At 39.4% G+C, this 18,823-nt stretch overlaps 2 protein-coding genes across 2 annotated transcripts; both read right to left on the bottom strand.

Annotated features, from left to right (window-relative positions):
- Nucleotides 1-1,637: 1,637 nt before the first annotated feature.
- Nucleotides 1,638-9,068, bottom strand: arf3a (ADP-ribosylation factor 3a). The gene is made up of 5 exons (XM_026920820.3): nt 8,936-9,068; nt 5,150-5,316; nt 4,905-5,015; nt 4,352-4,476; nt 1,638-3,296 (listed from the first exon to the last, which is right to left on the bottom strand). The coding sequence occupies exons 2-5, from the start codon at nt 5,295-5,297 to the stop codon at nt 3,135-3,137; spliced, it is 546 nt and encodes a 181-aa protein (XP_026776621.1). The 5' UTR covers nt 5,298-5,316; nt 8,936-9,068; the 3' UTR covers nt 1,638-3,134.
- Nucleotides 9,069-9,704: 636 nt separating this feature from the next.
- Nucleotides 9,705-15,823, bottom strand: wnt10b (wingless-type MMTV integration site family, member 10b). The gene is made up of 4 exons (XM_026920818.3): nt 15,579-15,823; nt 13,842-14,104; nt 13,217-13,644; nt 9,705-12,666 (listed from the first exon to the last, which is right to left on the bottom strand). Exons 1-4 carry the CDS (start codon nt 15,650-15,652, stop codon nt 12,172-12,174), a joined length of 1,260 nt encoding a protein of 419 aa, XP_026776619.3. The 5' UTR covers nt 15,653-15,823; the 3' UTR covers nt 9,705-12,171.
- Between the last annotated feature and the right edge of the window lie 3,000 nt (nt 15,824-18,823).

The following is an 18,823-nucleotide window of genomic DNA, read 5'->3' as shown; positions in this document are numbered from 1 at the left end:
ACTAGTATGTATTTTTTTTATTATGCACACAGCATACATTGTAACTCTCTATTTTATTTTATTTTTTACCAATGTGTTTTATTTTCCCCTTACCTCATATTATCTCTTATTCTTATTTAACTTTGTTGTAGGAGCTCTGTGCAACTTAAGAAATTCACTCATAATTTATGTTATAACTTACTTTCTGTTATTGTGAACATTATGTAAACTATGAATGTGACAATAAATCTAAATATGTTTACATCTTAAAATCTTATATTTTATTTCTTATATTCTATCATATTATATATATTATATTATTTTTATCTGACACTGTTGTTGATAACATAAGGCAAACTTCTTAACAGATTCAGATTATTCAAAGCACTGTGGGAAGAGACATTAGACATTTAACATGTAATAGTCTTAATGGTACATCACCATTAAATTAAGCTTGTTGACAAAATATACATGTACCACTTTTGAAATATTGTCAACCCTTTAGAATCAGTTGGGTTTGTGCTTTTCACCACATTTACCCCCAGGTCTGGTAATTCCGCCTGCTTCTTTAACCCTCAAATGATCGTTAAAGTGGAATATTGCAGTACTATTAGAGCAATCAGCTCCATGCTGGCCCCCTTGCCCTCTAAATGATCCACATTTCCATGCACTACTAACACACCACTCCAGGTCGTTATTGCAGGCTCAGCGCTGGTGGCCAGGGTCTGGCTATGGGGGTGGGCTGGCTGAGCTTCAGCACCCCGTGCTCCCATCACACATTGATGAATTGATTGCTGCACTGCTGCCAGTGTGTCTGTGCCCTGGGCGAGAGCGCCCCGGTTACGAGAGGGAATCCCAGCAATGGCACCCGCCGCGGTGCCGCTATTGTGCACCGCCTGCAGGGGGCATCGGGGGCTGGCAGCCCGGAGAGAGCTGCCCTGACCCACATACTGCTGTCACACCCCTGGAGACACACTGTGAGGGCAAGCAGGGAGGTGTGTGTGTGTGCATGTGTGTGTGGGATAAGCCAGGGAAAACAGAGAAGGCGAGACACTGGGCACCTTGGTGAGAGGATTTTCACAATTCCCACTGCTAGAATTTTCCAAGTTAGTGATTAATGTTGGCAGAGAGTAGTTAAAAAAGGTTTAAAAAGAGATGAGAAGTGCAGGTATATAGCTACTCTTTCTGTAACCATGGCAGCATACTTTAAGAAAAGATTTATGGCTTTCTGTGGTGTCACACAATGTTATTAAATAAAGAGGCACATTTTCTAATTAAATACTAAACCATGAGAAGGATGAAATGTGTAGTAACACAGCTCCACATCCCACAAACTGAATGCTCCAACTAACCTGATAAATAATAAACACAGCAACACTAAAACTTATAGCTGAGCAACATGATGATATTATACTGATAAATGAAATCAATAAACATTTCTGATATAGCTGGTATCAAGGTTTTTTTTTTTTGGACAATAAATGAAAATATCGTTTTCAGCCCAGTTTCTAAAGGTAGGTTTTAAAATGCAGCATTTCACTTTTTGTTGCCGCTCTGTCAGCAAAACTTAAAATATTTGGTTACAATATTTTTTAAATATTGTAATCTATATGGCATTTCATGCAAATCTTTTCTGAGGAATAAATGAAGTGCTCCTTTTTTGTCACAGAGAGTTTATTGGATAGTTTTGTTCAATAAATTATTGGGTATATTCACATAGGTAGATACATTGTATTAATGGCAGTCAATCATCTTATCAGCATGTTAAGTAAGTGGTTCTAACTTGATTTGTACAATTGGTACAAATAAATAGTGGTTCAGCTGCCCATTATATTTAATCTTCCACTAATATAAAGGTCACTAATAAATAAACAAATGAAGAAAAAAAATCACTTTTTGTGGTGTCATGAGTGGAATGGCTGATAATTATGTTTTAGTGGAAAAATGTGTTTAAACCATGCTGTATAATGATTGTTCATGGGGCAGCAGTAGGATAAGTTAAGAAGTTCAGTGAGAAAGTAAACAGTCGAGCAGAGAGACATGCTGAGGTCCTGTGAGATGCTCTGTTGTAACACAGCATTGTTGAATGAATTGTTTGATTTAACCATTAGAATCTCAGCATCACTACGGAAATTATGGACGATGCTTTTAAAAAAAACATGTTTTGATCAGGAGCACATGACTTAATACAAATTTCTTTTCAGATACTACAAATCATTGTTCTCATTCACCAATATATGATGAGTGATATGAATACAGTGGCTTCTAACCCTCTAAAGAACTCAAAGAACAGCTAGACCTCTCCTGGAGCTAGAGAGAGCTACTCTTGTGTAATGCACAGCATCTAATAAACACATGCAACAGATTTAATGAAAAAGCAGAGCACAGACTACCACGCCAGAGAGGCAACATGCAAAAACAGTAAATCGTTTTGACTGACGTGTAACTGATGAGCCAAGAAATGTGCAGCCACTGTATCATTCTGTCAAGTCAATGTCTACATGCGAAAATAAATAAATAAATAAATAAATAAAATCGAGTAGTGATCATGTCATCTATCTGTGCATAAACTCGCAGAGGCCCACTCAAAACAGGGCAATATACGCAAGCAGTCAAAATGTATTACTGTTTCACCACAAATCTAAATGCTAATAATACACAGAGTGTTACTCTAAAACCTCAAAAGCATTACTCTAACAAAAACATATAAAATAGAAACACATCTAGCATTCTTGGATCGTTCTGCGCTTCATTCAGTTCAATTTATTTCCTATAGATAAGATCTCTGAGCCGTTAGGGCAGCACGTTATAATAGTTTAAATGACCTGCATTTAACACTACAGCCTCAATACCACAGTAACAACAAAAAATCAGCATCATCCCTTATTATTGTTTGCTGAATCACTTCAATTCACACCCTTCAAAAATATGATATGGAGACGTGCTACTTATTTTTCTATCATTATATATCATAGTAGATTCATCAAAATGGGAGTGGGGGTTTAAAGTGACATTTTTACAAAGTATGAAAAGTACAGGCTACGCAGCTGGACTCTGAGCCGGCCTGCTCTTTCCACTCTCATCTTGTAAACACAGTAAAAGAAACCCACTGGTGCTCCCTGATGAGCTGCAGCTCAGCTGTCCACAGATTCGCCTCACTTCTTGTTCTTGAGCTGGTTGGCCAGCCAGTCGAGGCCTTCGTACAGGCCGTCACCGCTGGTGGCGCAAGTGGCCTGGATGTACCAGTTACGGTGGCGAAGTGAGTGAAGGCCCAGCTTGTCAGTGATCTCTGCTGCGTTCATGGCGTTTGGCAGATCCTACAGATCAGGGTGAGGAGAAGAGTGGGTGAGACAAGAGTAAGTGTCTCAAATGTCAGAGATAGTTGTTATTTAAAACAAAGAAGATATTAGAGATTTTCTGAACTATAGTGGATGGGTAGCACCGACATGGATGAACATGGCGGAATTGTTTACAGAAACTAAATCAAGGACACTGAAAATAGATGAATACTTCAATCAATACTAATATGGCTAATATGAATATCACTTTAGAATTATTGATGTTATTTCATATAATTTTGATCAGTGTCAGTTTGTGAACAAATACGGATAATGATAAAATATGTACCCTAGTGCTGTAATGCAATATGTATATCTGTCTTGTGCTCCAAATATCTTTGTCTGGGTTTGGATTTAAACCCAAAGTGGACGTGGCTGAAAGCAAAAAGTGGGTTATTGGCTTTCTTTGTTTTTTTTTTGTTTTTTTTAAAATTAAATCTGAACCCTACCACTATGCCCTTGGGAACACAATGAAAAGAAAACCCAGAGGTACAAATGCCAGCACTGTCCTCATGGTGTCAACCTCAACTACATCACTTGAGTTCATAACTGGTCTCATTTACAATCTTGCTTGCACAGTTAATCGTTTTGTTTGTTCCCGCATGCAATAATTTCTATCAAATTTAGTTTTTCTATTTCCCAAAATATAAACAAAATAACAGCCTAAATTAAACCCTTGTGACCCTCACCAGACAGTTACTAAGAATGGTGGAATGCTGAAATAAGTATATTTGAATGCTGTAAATACATTGTGCAGCACCAAATGTTTATGTCATTGAATGTGGTGTTTCTTTGTCTTGCAAGTTTCATATCTGACTGCTTGCTCACACTCACAAGAAAGTAAAAACCTCCTGCTTGTTCCTATTTGTATCTGTATTTGTATAGAACACATACCTAATGTACAGGATGATCAAGTCTGAAAGAACTTGCAATCCTGAGAGCAACATGAAAAAGATTTTGACTAGGGAAACCTTGACAGCCCTTAAAAAAACATCGCCCACACAATCTCGAGGTGAGGGGAAAATGTCTCTTGCCTGCTTGTTAGCAAACACCAGCAGCACTGCATCTCTCAGTTCATCTTCAGCGAGCATCCTCATCAGCTCTTCTCTGGCCTCATTCACCCTCTCTCGGTCATTACTGTCCACCACGAATATCAGGCCTGACCAAATACAGAGAGGCAAACTGTCAAAATACTACTGAAATTACACTGTCAATGTTATTTAAAATAATAATTTAGAATTACCCTGTAGATGCAAAGTGTTTGTACAGTAATGATACATTACACCAACATGGATAAAAACAGTACCAGTGTAATACATTGCTGTTGGTTCCCTTTGTCACTGTTTTACATTTGCATGCTCTATTAATACTGTTACACAAGGGTATTACATATGTCATATGTGCGTTTAAATTAAAATTAAGAAGGAAGCACACTGTTGCACTATTACACACAAGTAGTGGTTATATAATAGGATTGGGAAGCAGTGTAGAGTGGAGGGAAGAAGACTTAAATTATTCTTGCCAGTTATTCTTGGGATTATATAAGATGTAGAGATGATGTGAGGTATGAAGCTACAATGAACTCACCCTGTGTGTTCTGAAAGTAGTGTCGCCACAAAGGCCTGATTTTGTCCTGACCACCGACATCCCACACTGTGAAACTGATGTTCTTGTACTCCACTGTCTCCACATTAAACCCTGAAAAAAGTCAAACAGGAACTCTGCTATCAGACAACAAGTTTTAAAAAATCTTATTCCTGAAAGATTTCTAATTAATCAGATATATGTAACTAATATTGATCATAATTATGTTGTCTGAGAAGTGAATGCACCGATGGTGGGAATCGTTGTGACTATCTCTCCGAGCTTCAGTTTGTACAGGATTGTGGTTTTCCCAGCTGCATCCAGGCCGACCATCAAAATCCGCATCTCTTTTTTCCCTATAAGACTCTTTAAGAGGTTGCCAAAAATGTTCCCCATGGTAGCTGGCTGGCCTTTCCTTAAAAAAAGATATCAGATGAAGAGTTACTAAATAGCAATCATGAGCTTATGTCAAATATTCATTTGTAGAGCCACAGTCCTGCTAAAATAAGATGTCAAATACTGTCCTTATTACAGAGAGACCTACCATGTAGTCCTTACTTTTACAAGATCTTCTTTCAGACACATGAAATCTTTCAGACACATGAAAGCTTTTTTAATAGAAAATATAATAAAAGCACTGTATTTAGTGTAATAACATTCATAATAGATTTTTGTTTCGAGTACATTACTAAATTTCTAGAGAATCAGTCTTATTGATATAAATGCATTTTGGTAGAATGAGTAAAATACAAAAATTCTGACATTTACATATCTTCATTCTTATATCCACAGCACTGTTGAATGCTTGAATATGACTGATCAAAAGTGTTGACTTTCTATAATAGCAACAGTAGTTTATATTATATTTATATTAATGTGCTCATTCTAATTCATTATCATTTCTGTAGTAACAGCTTACACAGGGACCTGTATGGCAGACACTCCACAGAAACTGATTTAATAGCGTGTGTGATTGTTGATATGGTGAGGTTTTCTGTGAGATGTTTGTTTAGGATTAATGGAAGGAGTCTCCAATGTCAGCGCTTTGTAACAGTCAGAGGTGAAGCTGTAACTTTAACTTTTCAGACACATGGAGGTCTTTAGGACAGAAGACTTTGAGTTTTGTGGTAACATGACAAGCTGCATTTTTATCTTAATGGCACAATTACTAGATTGTACCTTGGAGAGCTAAAATAAAAAAAGAGTTGCTGTTGCAATTTTTCCCATGTGTGAGACAGAGAACATGTTTTTTTTCTTGACAATATGTCAATCCTGGGATTGGAACTCACAAATGTCCATGAACTAGCTCAGAACTTTAAGTGCCCATTATCTTACACTGCTGTGGATCTTCACACCACGAAGCCCCAGGCAAAACATTTTTCCCCCACATGGATTTTGAAAATGAGCAAATCATGAAACTATGCAAACTGCTTAACAGTCCTGATATTTTAAACTGAAAGTTGTTTCTCATTATGCAGGAATTTCAAACTCAAAACCAAAAGAAACTGTTTGATAAATCATTTTACTGCGCATAACATAAAAATGGCAAGACAGAATAAAGAACATACAGAAAGTTATATTTGTTAGACCTTTTATTTCTTGAACTGGGATGACCACACTTTATAATGCGGTGTACTGGGCATCAATTTTCCTGATGTCAGCTCTACAGCTTGGTTTGCAGTTAGAGAGCTTTAACGGCAAAGTTAGCCATGAGTGCAAGCAGGACACAGATGACCCCATTTGTTGCCATTAACAACCTGCTACAGGAGAAAAAACTATGATGGCACACTTTACATACTGTGTACAACTGATCTAATGCAACCAAAAGTACTGTGGAAACCAAAAACCTGGTGTTAAGTATGTTTATATGTCTAACGACTGGAATTGGAAATATGCTTCAGTACTTTTTCTTTAAAAAAAAAAAAAAAAAGGCAGCCTTGCTTGATAACGTTTCAACAAAAGCGTAGCAAGTATGACGAGACAGAAGGATTGCACATATATCTGATGATAGTATATGGCTGGGTGAATATGCTAAAACAATAAAGTAAGGCCACAAATCATTTCAAGTCTCGGCCCTTTCGAGCAGCATTACTGATCGCCATAGCAACAGAAGAGCACAAAAAGAGCAGTGAGCTCATCTGGAATGATTTAGTGTAACATTATTACTCGCTGTCTTAATCTTTACAGTAAGAAATGACCCAAAATGTGAGCCTCATATGACTCATAAGAGTGTCACCACGATGAGCCTGAGCTCTGAGGCTATTTCTTTCAACTGAAGAACACTGAAGTCCATTTGCTTGCGTTGAATTATACGCTGACAAAACGGAATTGCTGTGGTTTTACTTCAAATTTTCATCTAACAGGACGGACAGTAACTAGATAGGCTAGCTGTGTTACTAGAATGGAAAATATGGTGGATGTTTATATGAACAGGGGGCTTTAAATTATAATGCATGTGGATAAAGAGAAAATAAGAACAGAATCTGACCTCTACATAATAGCCTATACACTCTCAGAAAAAGGGGGACCTTTTTTCTGTACGTTTCCTTGTCGCAGGTGTCGTACCCTTAGTATGTATCTTTTACTGTGCAGGATTCCTAAAGATTGTGCAGTCAAACATGCCTTTAACTATAAAATAAATTTCACAGAACTCCTCTGAATATAATACAACTATGAATATTAGGCTCATAATTTAAATGTCTACAGTAATATTTTGGCTATTTGTTGGAGTCATAGAGCTTAGAGCCTACAGGACTGATTCTGATTAATTTGTTAGTTACTGAGCTTTCGATTAAACTCATTCAATTCAAGTGACCAGTCAAACAATAACTAGGAGAACTTGATAATAAATAGATCTTTGATAATGGTGGGTTGTGATTGCCTCCACTGTAACAAAATGTAAAATAATCTCAGATCCCCGGGGATCCTCGGACCCCACTTTGAGAACCACTGATGTAGATTACCCTTAAAGCTTTACTCTAAAAACTCATTTACCTTAAAGCATTTTAAAGGGAAACTACACCGATCAGCCATAACATTAAAACCACCTGCCTAATACTGTGTAGTTCCCCCTTCTGCCGCCGAAACAGCTCTAACTCGTCGAGGCATGGACTCCACTAGACCTCTGAAGGTGTGCTGTGGTATCTACCACCAAGACGTTAGCAGCAGATCCTTTAAGTACTGTAAGTTGCGAGGTGGGGGCTCCATGGGTCAGACTTGTTTGTCCAGCACATCCCACAGATGCTCAATCAGACTGAGATCTGGGGAATTTGGAGGCCAAGTCAACACCTTGAACTCTCTGTCATGTTCCTCAAACCATTCCTTAATAATTTTTGCAGTGTGGCAGGGCGCATTATCCTGCTGAATGATGCCACTGCCATTAGGGAATGTATGCCATGAAGGGGTGTACTTGGTCTGCTGCAATGTTTAGGTAGGTGCTACATGTCAAAGTAACATCCACATGAATTCCAGGACCCAAGATTTCCCAGCAGAACATTGCCCAGAGCATCACACTGCCTCAGTGTTACGGCTGATCGGTGTATATCCACGTTTCTAGGTAATAGATACATATTAAAAGGTACAGAAGATGTATCCTTGAGGGCATCACAACAGTGAAAGCAAAGATACAGTTTGGGACTATTTTTTTCTGAGACTGAGGCTATTATCATTTAAAAGCTATTAGAAGCTATTCCTTTCACACCAAGCACTCAGAAAGATTAAAAATTAAGCTACAAAGCGTGACAGGACATTGTTATTTAGCCTATAGAACAGACAATAGTTTATTTTTGGTCGACATTTGAATACATAAACATATTTACACTCAGTACATCGCCAAACATTTCACACCTTTCCCACACACTGCTGTGACAGCTCTAGTGGCCTAAACAGCCTACCGGTAAGGTGCAAAAAGACCCTCTGTCTCCTTTTTCTGCTATTTATTATCCTACTGTATAAAACATAAGAGCATATTAATGAGCAGCGATTCAATTCACATCCGTTTTGTTTAAATTCAACATATCCTTGAAGCTACTCACCTCTGACAACGACGCCGGACAAGTCCAATCGCCTCGCGCAAGTCTCGCGATAACGGCGTTACACGCACAATTCAGCATTAGAACGTCGTTGTCTTATGATCTCGCGAGATTATCCAAGGCATCAGCGTACCATTCAAGTGATGCTTCTGCATCCATGTTGGTAATTACATGCACAGGATGGTACCCAGGACGCGTTTAATATCTATGAGGACAAGAAATGGTTTGTGGCAATGTGTTTTTTTTTTTATCAGAAAGTAAAAGCAACATTATACAACATTTCATCTGGGTGCATTTTTGTGAAGGTTGTATTTTTAGCCTGTTGGGGTAGTCTACAGTGGATTTTATAGAATAAAATCTATGCAGTAGGTCATTACTGAGGCAAACAGACTCAGACATATCCACTGTGTTTAATTATTCAGCCAAGACTGAACTGAATAAATAAATAATGACAGGACTTGGCAGGCTGAAGTGTGTTCAGTCATTAGAAGGAGAGCAAAAGAGCCTCTTTGTGTGGATTTTTTTTTTTAAGGATTTGCTGTGAAACTTTATAGAACCTGATTATGGTAACTGTAATATACTGAATAAATTTGACCATACATTCAATTTATATTTTGAAATATATTTACAATGTATTGCAATACATTCCATTTTAATATGGGAAAGTATCATACGCAGGACATTCCATGCGATAATATATAGATGCACTAAAAATATAGATATAATTTTTGGTCATTCTATAATTTAACACATTTAACCCAGTATTTTATTTTTTTTTTACATATGTATTTGTAGGCTACTGTAAACTAGTAGCCTATGCATGATCTCACAGTGGCACATTACTGAATCAGAATCATCAGTGCCTGCATAAACATTGCTCTGATGTAATCAAAAGTGTCTTTTCCAGTGTCGTTTCACATGCCGCACCGTCTGTCAGAGGCTCTGTGATAGATGTGTTTATCAGTTCGGTGGTTTCAGAGAGGAGAGAGAGCCCGGAGCAGATGTTTGCAGCTGCACACCAGATTATGGGGTGGAGTGGTGAGTGGGGGAGCGCGTGGTGATTCTGGGCGCTGGGAGTTTGTGGGGGTTATGGCAGGGGACTTACAGTGCGTACGGCTTGTGGTGGGGGTGGGAGTTATAATTTAAAGAAACCTTTCCTCTGAAGTGTTTGCCAAAGTGAACCCCGGCAAACACAATCACAAGTCGGGTTGGTTAGGCTTGCAGAACTAATGAGGACTTGCACGTTGAGGCGATCGCTTTGATGTTCTGGGTAGCTGGCTCCTTGTTTTTTTCTCTGCCTTTCTCTCTTTATCCTTGTCCCACATCAAAAAAGCATAAGGGTAGGCTGGACACAGAGCCCAGAAGCAGATGTTTGCAGCCGTGTCCCTCCCTTTTGATGTACCTTATAGGCAACGTGAATATACATATCAATATATCTACCTATCTGTGTCTCTATCTGCCCTTACATAGATCTTCCCTGGTGGCAAATTGAACAACATTCTTACCCAGCATCAGATCTGTGCCCTGTGTTTTCTCCTTTCTCCTTTTGATTTCGGAGTATCTGGTTGTCATTATTCTAGTTGCTGTCAGTATGCTGCTTTGTGTGTGTAAGTGGCTGCACAGCCCTGCCAGGTTGGGAGGGGGGGTCCAAAGATATTGAGCCTCTCTGTCTCACACATGGGAGAAACAGCGACAGGAAATTCCCTTTTGCAGCAGCTCCAGGGTGAAATGATAAAGGAATGAAGAAATACAAACCAGAGATCCAGCACTTTATCATTCTACACCACTCCATCTCCTTGACTGTGATGCTAAATACCACACAAGTTCAGCTAGACAGAGTCGTGGACACATCAAAACAGTCCACTTTGATCAGCCAACCCCGCTGTGGCATAAACCACAATATAAGTGATAAATGTTATAAAATAACATATAGTTTATTCACATTTTTTACATCATTTGAAGCATGCACTGTCTAAAGTCTCAGTACTGCTTTGACATTAGCTGGGTCTGTGTTGAGTTAAATCACAGTGTTCCTTCCAGTCTTTTTTACTGACAGATGCAAAACAAGCACCAACTGTCCTCAGAGTCACATGGTACAGTGTCAACTAGCTGTTAAGTTCATACAGCTGATCTGGTGTTGTTCCCCTCCTCAATCTTGTTCACTCTTATAATCGTCAGCCTCGAAGGAAACCAGGCTGCCCGCTTTGAGCTACGCTCTGCAAGATACTGATTAATTCCTGAATTTATCATTCATCTCAGTTCTTTAGACACATTCTTGGTTCTGAAGCCACTGTACAAGAACAAAACATCCAGCATGAAATCTCCTGCCAAAAACAATAGCTTTCTGAAGTAAATTTGAACACAGGACAGTTTTCTGAAGGGGGACAAAGGGACAATTCATGTCTTATTATAATTACTCTTACTAAACATCATTTATATAAAAGTTAAAATTGAAAAAAAAAAATGTCTCGGTGTCTCAGTGTCATTGTAAAATGATTATCATTTCTGCAATTTTCTACACACAGCCTAATGCAATGTATTTATTCACTGCAGGATCTTGATTTTGGTCTCAAATACAGTAAGCAGATCCCGAAAGAGATTAAACATTACTGGTTCTAATCAGATTGAGGGCAAACCTATGGGAAGCACAAGCATTCAAGTCATTACTGTCCGACCTCCATCGGTACAGGTTATATTCACATCACAGCTGTCCTAGTTTACATTAAATTCAACCAAGTGGGCGAAAAGGCATGTTTTTTGTTCTCTCTGAAACTGCCTGGCTTATAGTACCAGGTTTGTCATCTAAAAGAACATAAGCACAACTTGCAATGATTTGTCATGGCGAGATCATTTCATTAAGCACACATTTCCAAATATACACATAACTGTATATGGTGGCATTGCCTTTCCTTTTCAGCAGTAATGCATTCCTGCTGTTGTGCCTTGTTATTGTGAAGAACACAGATGGCGTTCGGGGCATTTTCATGGCTGAAGAGCCCAAACAGGGGAAACAAAGACAAATGACATGAGTCACTCCTCTCCTCAGCCTTTGGACTTGGCATTTGGAGAATAACAACAGCCACACAAAGCAAATGGAACCCAGATGAGAGGGCTGAAAGAAGAAGTGGCTAAACTGATACTGTTGAACACACACTTGGTGTGAGAGACGTAGGCTTATGCCTTTCGCCCCCACTTGTCCAATGTTTCCAGTCGAAGATTAGGTCAAGGGTGAGGGCCATTCACTTGCACACGTTGACCCATTCTGTGACCCTACACTCATCACACAGCACATAGCAGCACCAGTGGAAGCGGCAGTGGCAGCGCTCACTGCGCGTCTGCTTCAGGATGTTGTGTCCGCGGCCACAGCACAGCGAGTCACACGCATCCATCCCTGGGCTACTCTTGTTGCAGATGCGGCCCTGAGTGCCAGGTGAGTCCACGGACACATCACGCTCACAGAAGTCAGGGGATTTCTCAAAGTAAACCAGCTCCCCGGAGAGGCTGCGTCGCCGAGGCCTGCCGTGCTCCGACCCGGCCGCTCCTGCTGCTACACGTGGGTTAAACACACCGCTGTTCTTGTTCTGGGAGTTGATGAAGACAGCAGATTGGTACTTTTGTCGCAGCAGGGAGCCCACCAGCCGGAACTCAGGAGACACATACCAGCAGGTCTTGAACTGGCAGCTTCCTGAGGTGCCATGACATTTGCACTTCTTTTTCATGTTGTCTGTCACTATCTGTTTAAAAAAAAGTGATATCTGCATCAGTATTAAGCAATTGTGCCCTTAAAGTAGGCTACTTTCTAAAAGAATATGGCAGTTGTTGCATTCTACTGATTCTTGTTACAAATATCAAGAAAAAATAAATAAGTATAGTGCTTGTTATAAAAATCTAAAGGTGAATTGCAAACCTGAATTTATGATTGATCAGTTAAAATCTAATGAACCATATGATGTAAAGATTTAACATCATGTTATTAACAGTACATAGATAGTTATTCTTGTTATTTAGTTGTTCACCTTAAAGCACATTATTCAGTAACTCCTATTAATTATTACTGAAGTGAAACTAATCAGGAAAGTTAGTAGTAATGAAAGTAAAGAACACAAGTTTTTTAAAGGGTTAGCCTTCTTAAATTTTTATACAAATTAAGTTGAATTGTTAGTTGTGTATCTTTTGCAAGAGTGAGACCATGTTTGCTGTCAGACGGTTATAATTACATTGTACTAAAACATAGGTGTAAAACTGTTTCCATTTGGGAAGCATGTTTCCTTCCTGTCATCATACCTGCCTGCCAACTCGATTGTTGTGCATCTTCATTCGGGCATGTATATCACGAGACGAGCCCCTGGAATCCAGCCAGTCCCTGGAAAAGCGGACACCAAAGCGAAGGTCATGGCTGCAGCCTCCCCACTCCCAGGTCTCCTGCACTGATGTGAGTTCCTCTGGTTTGAGAAGTGTGCTAGGATGGGAGGAGCGCAGGTAAGATGGTAGCTTGCTGTGGTTTGCTTTAAACTCAGGTGTGTGCCTCAACCCATTCCTCTGCAGGGTCTGCAGCTGCATCTGAGTTAGCTTGAGGCGGATTTTGTCGTCGTCCATCCGACGCTTAGCATCACAGCCACAGCCACGCAGCTTGCCCATGCTGCAGGCTGAAGCCACCGAGTGTGCCACACCAGCTGCCAGCAGAGCCAGGGAGAAGGCACTCTCTCTGAAACCTATTGTTGAGACAGAGAGAGGACGGTTATTGTAGACTCTACCGACTCTGTTTGTGCAAGTTCTGTAGGAAACACTCTACCTAGATTTTCATGAAAAAAAAAATCTGATTTCTGAAACATTTCTGCCCTGGAAGGTGACAAGTTCACTAATTTCAACCAGTGATCATTCAGGTTTGTAGTATTGACCCCACACTTACCCCTGTTGAGGATGGTGCTCTGGTGTGGCACCTTGCCGTGGTTCTCCAGTGTAGAGCAGTTCCAGCGTTGGTTTTTGAGCTGGTGTTGGCATTCGTGAATGGCCACCTGTATGCCCTGCAGGGCGGAGGCCGTCACGTCGGGATTGCGGACACACAACCTCATCTGCCGCTTACTCAGCCCTGCCAGTCGTAAACAAACTGCATTGGGGGTCAGAACCGGATCTCCTGCCACCTTCAGGCCGAGGATGTCGTTGCACAACACACTGGGAAAGAGGGCAAGCAATTAATCACACTCACCAATAGAGCAACATGGGAGCGCTTCCAGGGGTAGATCACTATAATTTCTGACTGTGATGTATGGCATTGATGAAAAGCTCCATATTTTCTGTTTCAGAAATCATTTGTCTGGTTAATGGATGGAAAGGCTCAAATAACTGCTTAAAATCCACATGCTTCTTATATACTTAAACTTAATACAAAGAGTTCTGATTATGTGACCCACCAAAGGTATTTTTATTCATTTGAAGCTGCAGAAAAGACTCCAATATTCTACAGATGTCCAGTGAATGGAAAACTGTGATGCTGCTAATCAGTGTTGAAGCTCTATAGCATTCCTTTAAGTATAGCAGCCAAGGGCCAATTTTCAACAACAGTATGCACAGAAATAAAGAAATATGTCTGCTGAAATTTATATAAAAGTATATAGGATTCCCATATAGGATTCCCATGTGCCGTGTACACTCTACAAGCATTTTGTAATGATTTCTATGTTTAAAAATCGTTTCTTGATTTAAAAGTGGAAATTAAAATTAAGCTACTCATGATTGGCTCAAATGCTTTGAGAGTTTGCTCAAACATCCTCATTCCCATAATAAAGTTTATTAATTATCTATATGGTTATGAGGATGTCTGAGCAAACTCTCAAAGCATTTGAGCCAATCATGAGTAGCTTAGTTTTAATTTCCACTTTTTAATCAATGATCAAATGATTTTTAAACATAAAAATCATTACGAAATGCTTTTAGAGTGTACACAGCACATGGGAATCCTATATGGACATGGACTTTCCACTTTACTCATTGATATAAATTCTGCACAAAATTGAAACCATTCAAAAGCAATTATTAATGACCTTTAACTTGTGCTTCCTCTCGCTCCAGCCCCCCAGATAGAGTCAAAGCTATGGCATTACAAAGGATATTTTAGTGCAGTTTTCCCTAGCATGTGCATTACTGGTTTTGATTAGTGTGTGTGTGTGTGTGTGTCTGATTGGCAATGAGTATGGCTCAAACAGCACTCACACTGGATATTACACTGGTGAAACTAACACAACTTTACACACTTTATAAATATACATAGGCTATGTAAGTTACTTGCATATAGCTTTATCTGTCATGCAAGTTAAACAGGAAGTGAATATCTGAGCTTCCTATCAATCGTCAAACAAGACTAAAGGACGGATTAAGAATTTCACACACAGACAATTGCAGAATGCAGATAATAGGAGCTATCATACACCTAAATGTAACATTGACCTTATCCTCAGTAAGCAAAAGTAACCTTTTGGCTTGTTAAGTCTTTTTTTTTTTTTTTAATAAAAGCTGCAATTCTTAAAATGTCCTGCCAAATATCCCCATAAGGTCAAAACTGTCAGATATCAAAGCACACACACACACACACACACGTTCAAGGGAATCTTCCAGATGAAGACTTGGAGTTGCATCCTTTAGCACTTACGTGAAGGCAGGTGAGAGGAGCGCGAGCGCCAGCATCAGCGTTCGGCCCAGAGCAGCTTTATGGGACACGGCCATCGCAGGAAGCGCTTTTCCGGACGGGACATTAAAACGCCTGGGCGATAATTAGCAATTAACGGGGAATTATAGCAGAGAAGCGGAGCTCAATGCTACAGTGCGGAGTTGAGTGGTGAGCTCAACGAGCGCATTGCACTGACGAGGAGGAGGAGGAGGAGAAGCAGGAGGAGGGGGCCATGCACGGGTGGGCGGCTAGTTCCACAGATTTACACTGAACTATTGAAAGGATCCGGTTACACTATTAAGCAAAGAATTTAAATGCATTAATGGTTTTAGAAACTAGTCTAAAAGTCGTTAGTTTTTTTGATAAATATAAGCTGGGTATACTGCGTAACATGCTTAAAGCAAGAAGAGTTGTGACGCATGTTTTATTTATCTAGCATTTACTACACAAAGCCAACATTAACAGCTATAGGTTGATCATTTTCCGCTTAATTGACCCAGTGTACATCATATCCAAGTAAATAACGAATAAATAATTGGGGAATGGAAATATATTGGAACCGCACAGCAAAAACTGTGTTTCTGAATTAATACCAGACACAAATAAGCATGGATAATTACAATACATTTACATTTGCTCATAAGTTTTCCACGTGAATAATCCATGCGATCACGTGTGGAAAACATGTGAAGGTGCAATTTAACATGTTACACCCTGACATTGCACATTAAACACATGTGGCATCATGTGAACCGGGTATGATAACACATGTGAACCATGTGTGATCATATGTGGAAAAAAATATTAATAAAAAAATAAATAAATAAATAAATAAACAAATAAAAAAAGCCCAACATGTGAAAATAAATGAATCGTGTGAGGTATCACATGGGAAAAAATAAAACCATAAAAACACATGCCCTACAAGTGAAAACAAAAACACATACACTACATATGGAAAATTAAAACATGAGAACAATGAATCGTGTGACATATTACATGCGGTAAATAAAGCCTTATGCCATACATATGAAAATAAAAACATGCATGACATCGGAGTAATGTGTGAAACATTGGCTAACTTGTGAAGTAAAGAACACATGCGTAACTGTAAATTCACGTGGCTGTTCTGTAAGGGAGTAATACAGGGGAAAAAAGTTCAAAATTACATGCATTTAGTTCAACACTTTTTTGTGCACTGGTAGATGCTGAGGGTGGAAATGTGCGCATTAACCCGAATAGCATGCAGCAGCAGGCAGGCGTGCACTTCTGTTAACAATAAGCGGCTGATGCACCAGTCACCCACCCACAGACACTTCTCTTACTGCACGCGCTCGCGCTCGCGCAGCCGACTGACACTCTTCTACTGACTTGCCTGTTTTGTACCAGGGATATAAATGATTGCTATTGGTGCTATTTGTGTGTGTGTGTGTGTGTGTGTGTGTATGTGTGTGTAAACCAAGCTACAGAAGGTGCCGGAAAAGGACATTGCAGATTATTGGACAATCAAGTATACCTACAAAACAATGAAGATATTAAATTCCATTCATAATTACTCGATATGTTCAGTGCATATTATATTTTGCTTTTAAAATGAATAAGAGCGAGAAATCATCTCATAGAGGTCATATTTTGGATTGTATGATTTTGTGTATAGTGTTTTAGATATCCAAATCTAAAACACTATACACAGACAGAAATCAGGACTCCCTGGAAGAAGAGATCTTGTATCTCAGTAGGACGTTCCTGGCTGAATAAAGAATAAGTAAAAATAAAATAAATAAAACTCAGAAATAAAGGTACTAACCCGGATTCTGATAAACCAAAATAGCATATACACTCTCAGAAATAAAGGTACTTTTCCTTGTCGCAAAAGTGCATGTTTTGTACCTTTTGCACTTATATTTTACCTGGAATAAATTTAAGCCACATTGGCTACTTGGTCCTAAAGGTACATCATTTGCACCTTCCTGAAAGATACACACTACAACACAAGTAAAGCGTATTCAAGAAATAAAACCCATCATCGCTCTGTTATATTGTTATAACCTTCATAATACTCTATAACGTCTAATAACCACCCTATAAGCTTCATGCGCGTTGAGGTCACGACATATCTGAGAATCGGCTTATTTTCTTAATGTGAAACCTAATCCCCAAACTAGTCGGATTAATTTAATAAAATTAAGTTAAAGCCATCTATAACTACTAGTAACAAGAGACACTGACAATTCCTCGTCTAATCTCCTCTGTTTCATTCCTTAATCTTAAGCAATAAAAAGTGCATTAGCATTTTTGTTGCTATGGCGTGTAAATTCTAAGTGGCTTAAAAAGTGATTTGAAGTTGATTTGTGTATAAAAGGCACATATCCCTTTAACCGGATTGCCGCTAATCTGCTCCGAGTCGCATGAGTGCACCAGGAAACCGGTCTAAGCGCCTTCAAGAGCTAAGAGTGAAGAGCAGAATGAAACACCCGCAAACAAAAAGAGCATTTCCTTCAGCTGGCCATTTGGTGCAAGCCCTCAGAGAAACCACTGAGCCTATAGCACTGTACCATGTGAATTTAATGCCAGATTCCCAGCGCACTATACTGGCGATGGTGCTGAAGCTTGCCTGCAATAAAAGCGCATTGATCTGACCATGGCTAAATATTGTTTTTATTTGGAGCAAAATGATTTCCATGTGCATGCTGTGATTTAAGTAGATTCAAATGTGGAGCGTCTGAGGTTGGCCACACTGATCACAGCACACAATAAAACATTTAGGGCTTTTTTTTTTTTAAATTACAGAGAATATTTGCATATCATGACCTCATGCAATATGAGAATCGCGATAAAATGAACAAACGATAAACTTGCGCAGCCGTGGATGAGGGTGCATGTGAACTCCGAAGAATGTAGGAGGACACCACCCTTTTTTTCGTCAACACCCTAAAAAAAAAAGTTAAACAAAAGCAAGACGGCACAAAATTTCCCCAGGGGTTGTTCTCAGTGCAAAAGATTTTTGATATATCCAGCGCTGTCTGACTGCTGCCACGGCTTCAGTGGCCATGCTGCATGAAGGAACGTCTGCCGTCCAGATGTTGGAAGCCATATCTCCACTTAGTTCCCTTCCCTAGTTCGTGTCACCCCTAAAACTTTTTTTTTTTTCCATCCAAAGAGTTATTAATCCTCCTAAAACAACTGCCCTTTCATCCGTACCCCTCGAAACAACCCATAAAAATGTT

Source organism: Pangasianodon hypophthalmus, chromosome 16 (genome assembly GCF_027358585.1).
Source record: "Pangasianodon hypophthalmus isolate fPanHyp1 chromosome 16, fPanHyp1.pri, whole genome shotgun sequence".
NCBI lineage: Eukaryota > Metazoa > Chordata > Actinopteri > Siluriformes > Pangasiidae > Pangasianodon > Pangasianodon hypophthalmus.
This window is presented reverse-complemented; position numbering and strand designations above follow the sequence as displayed.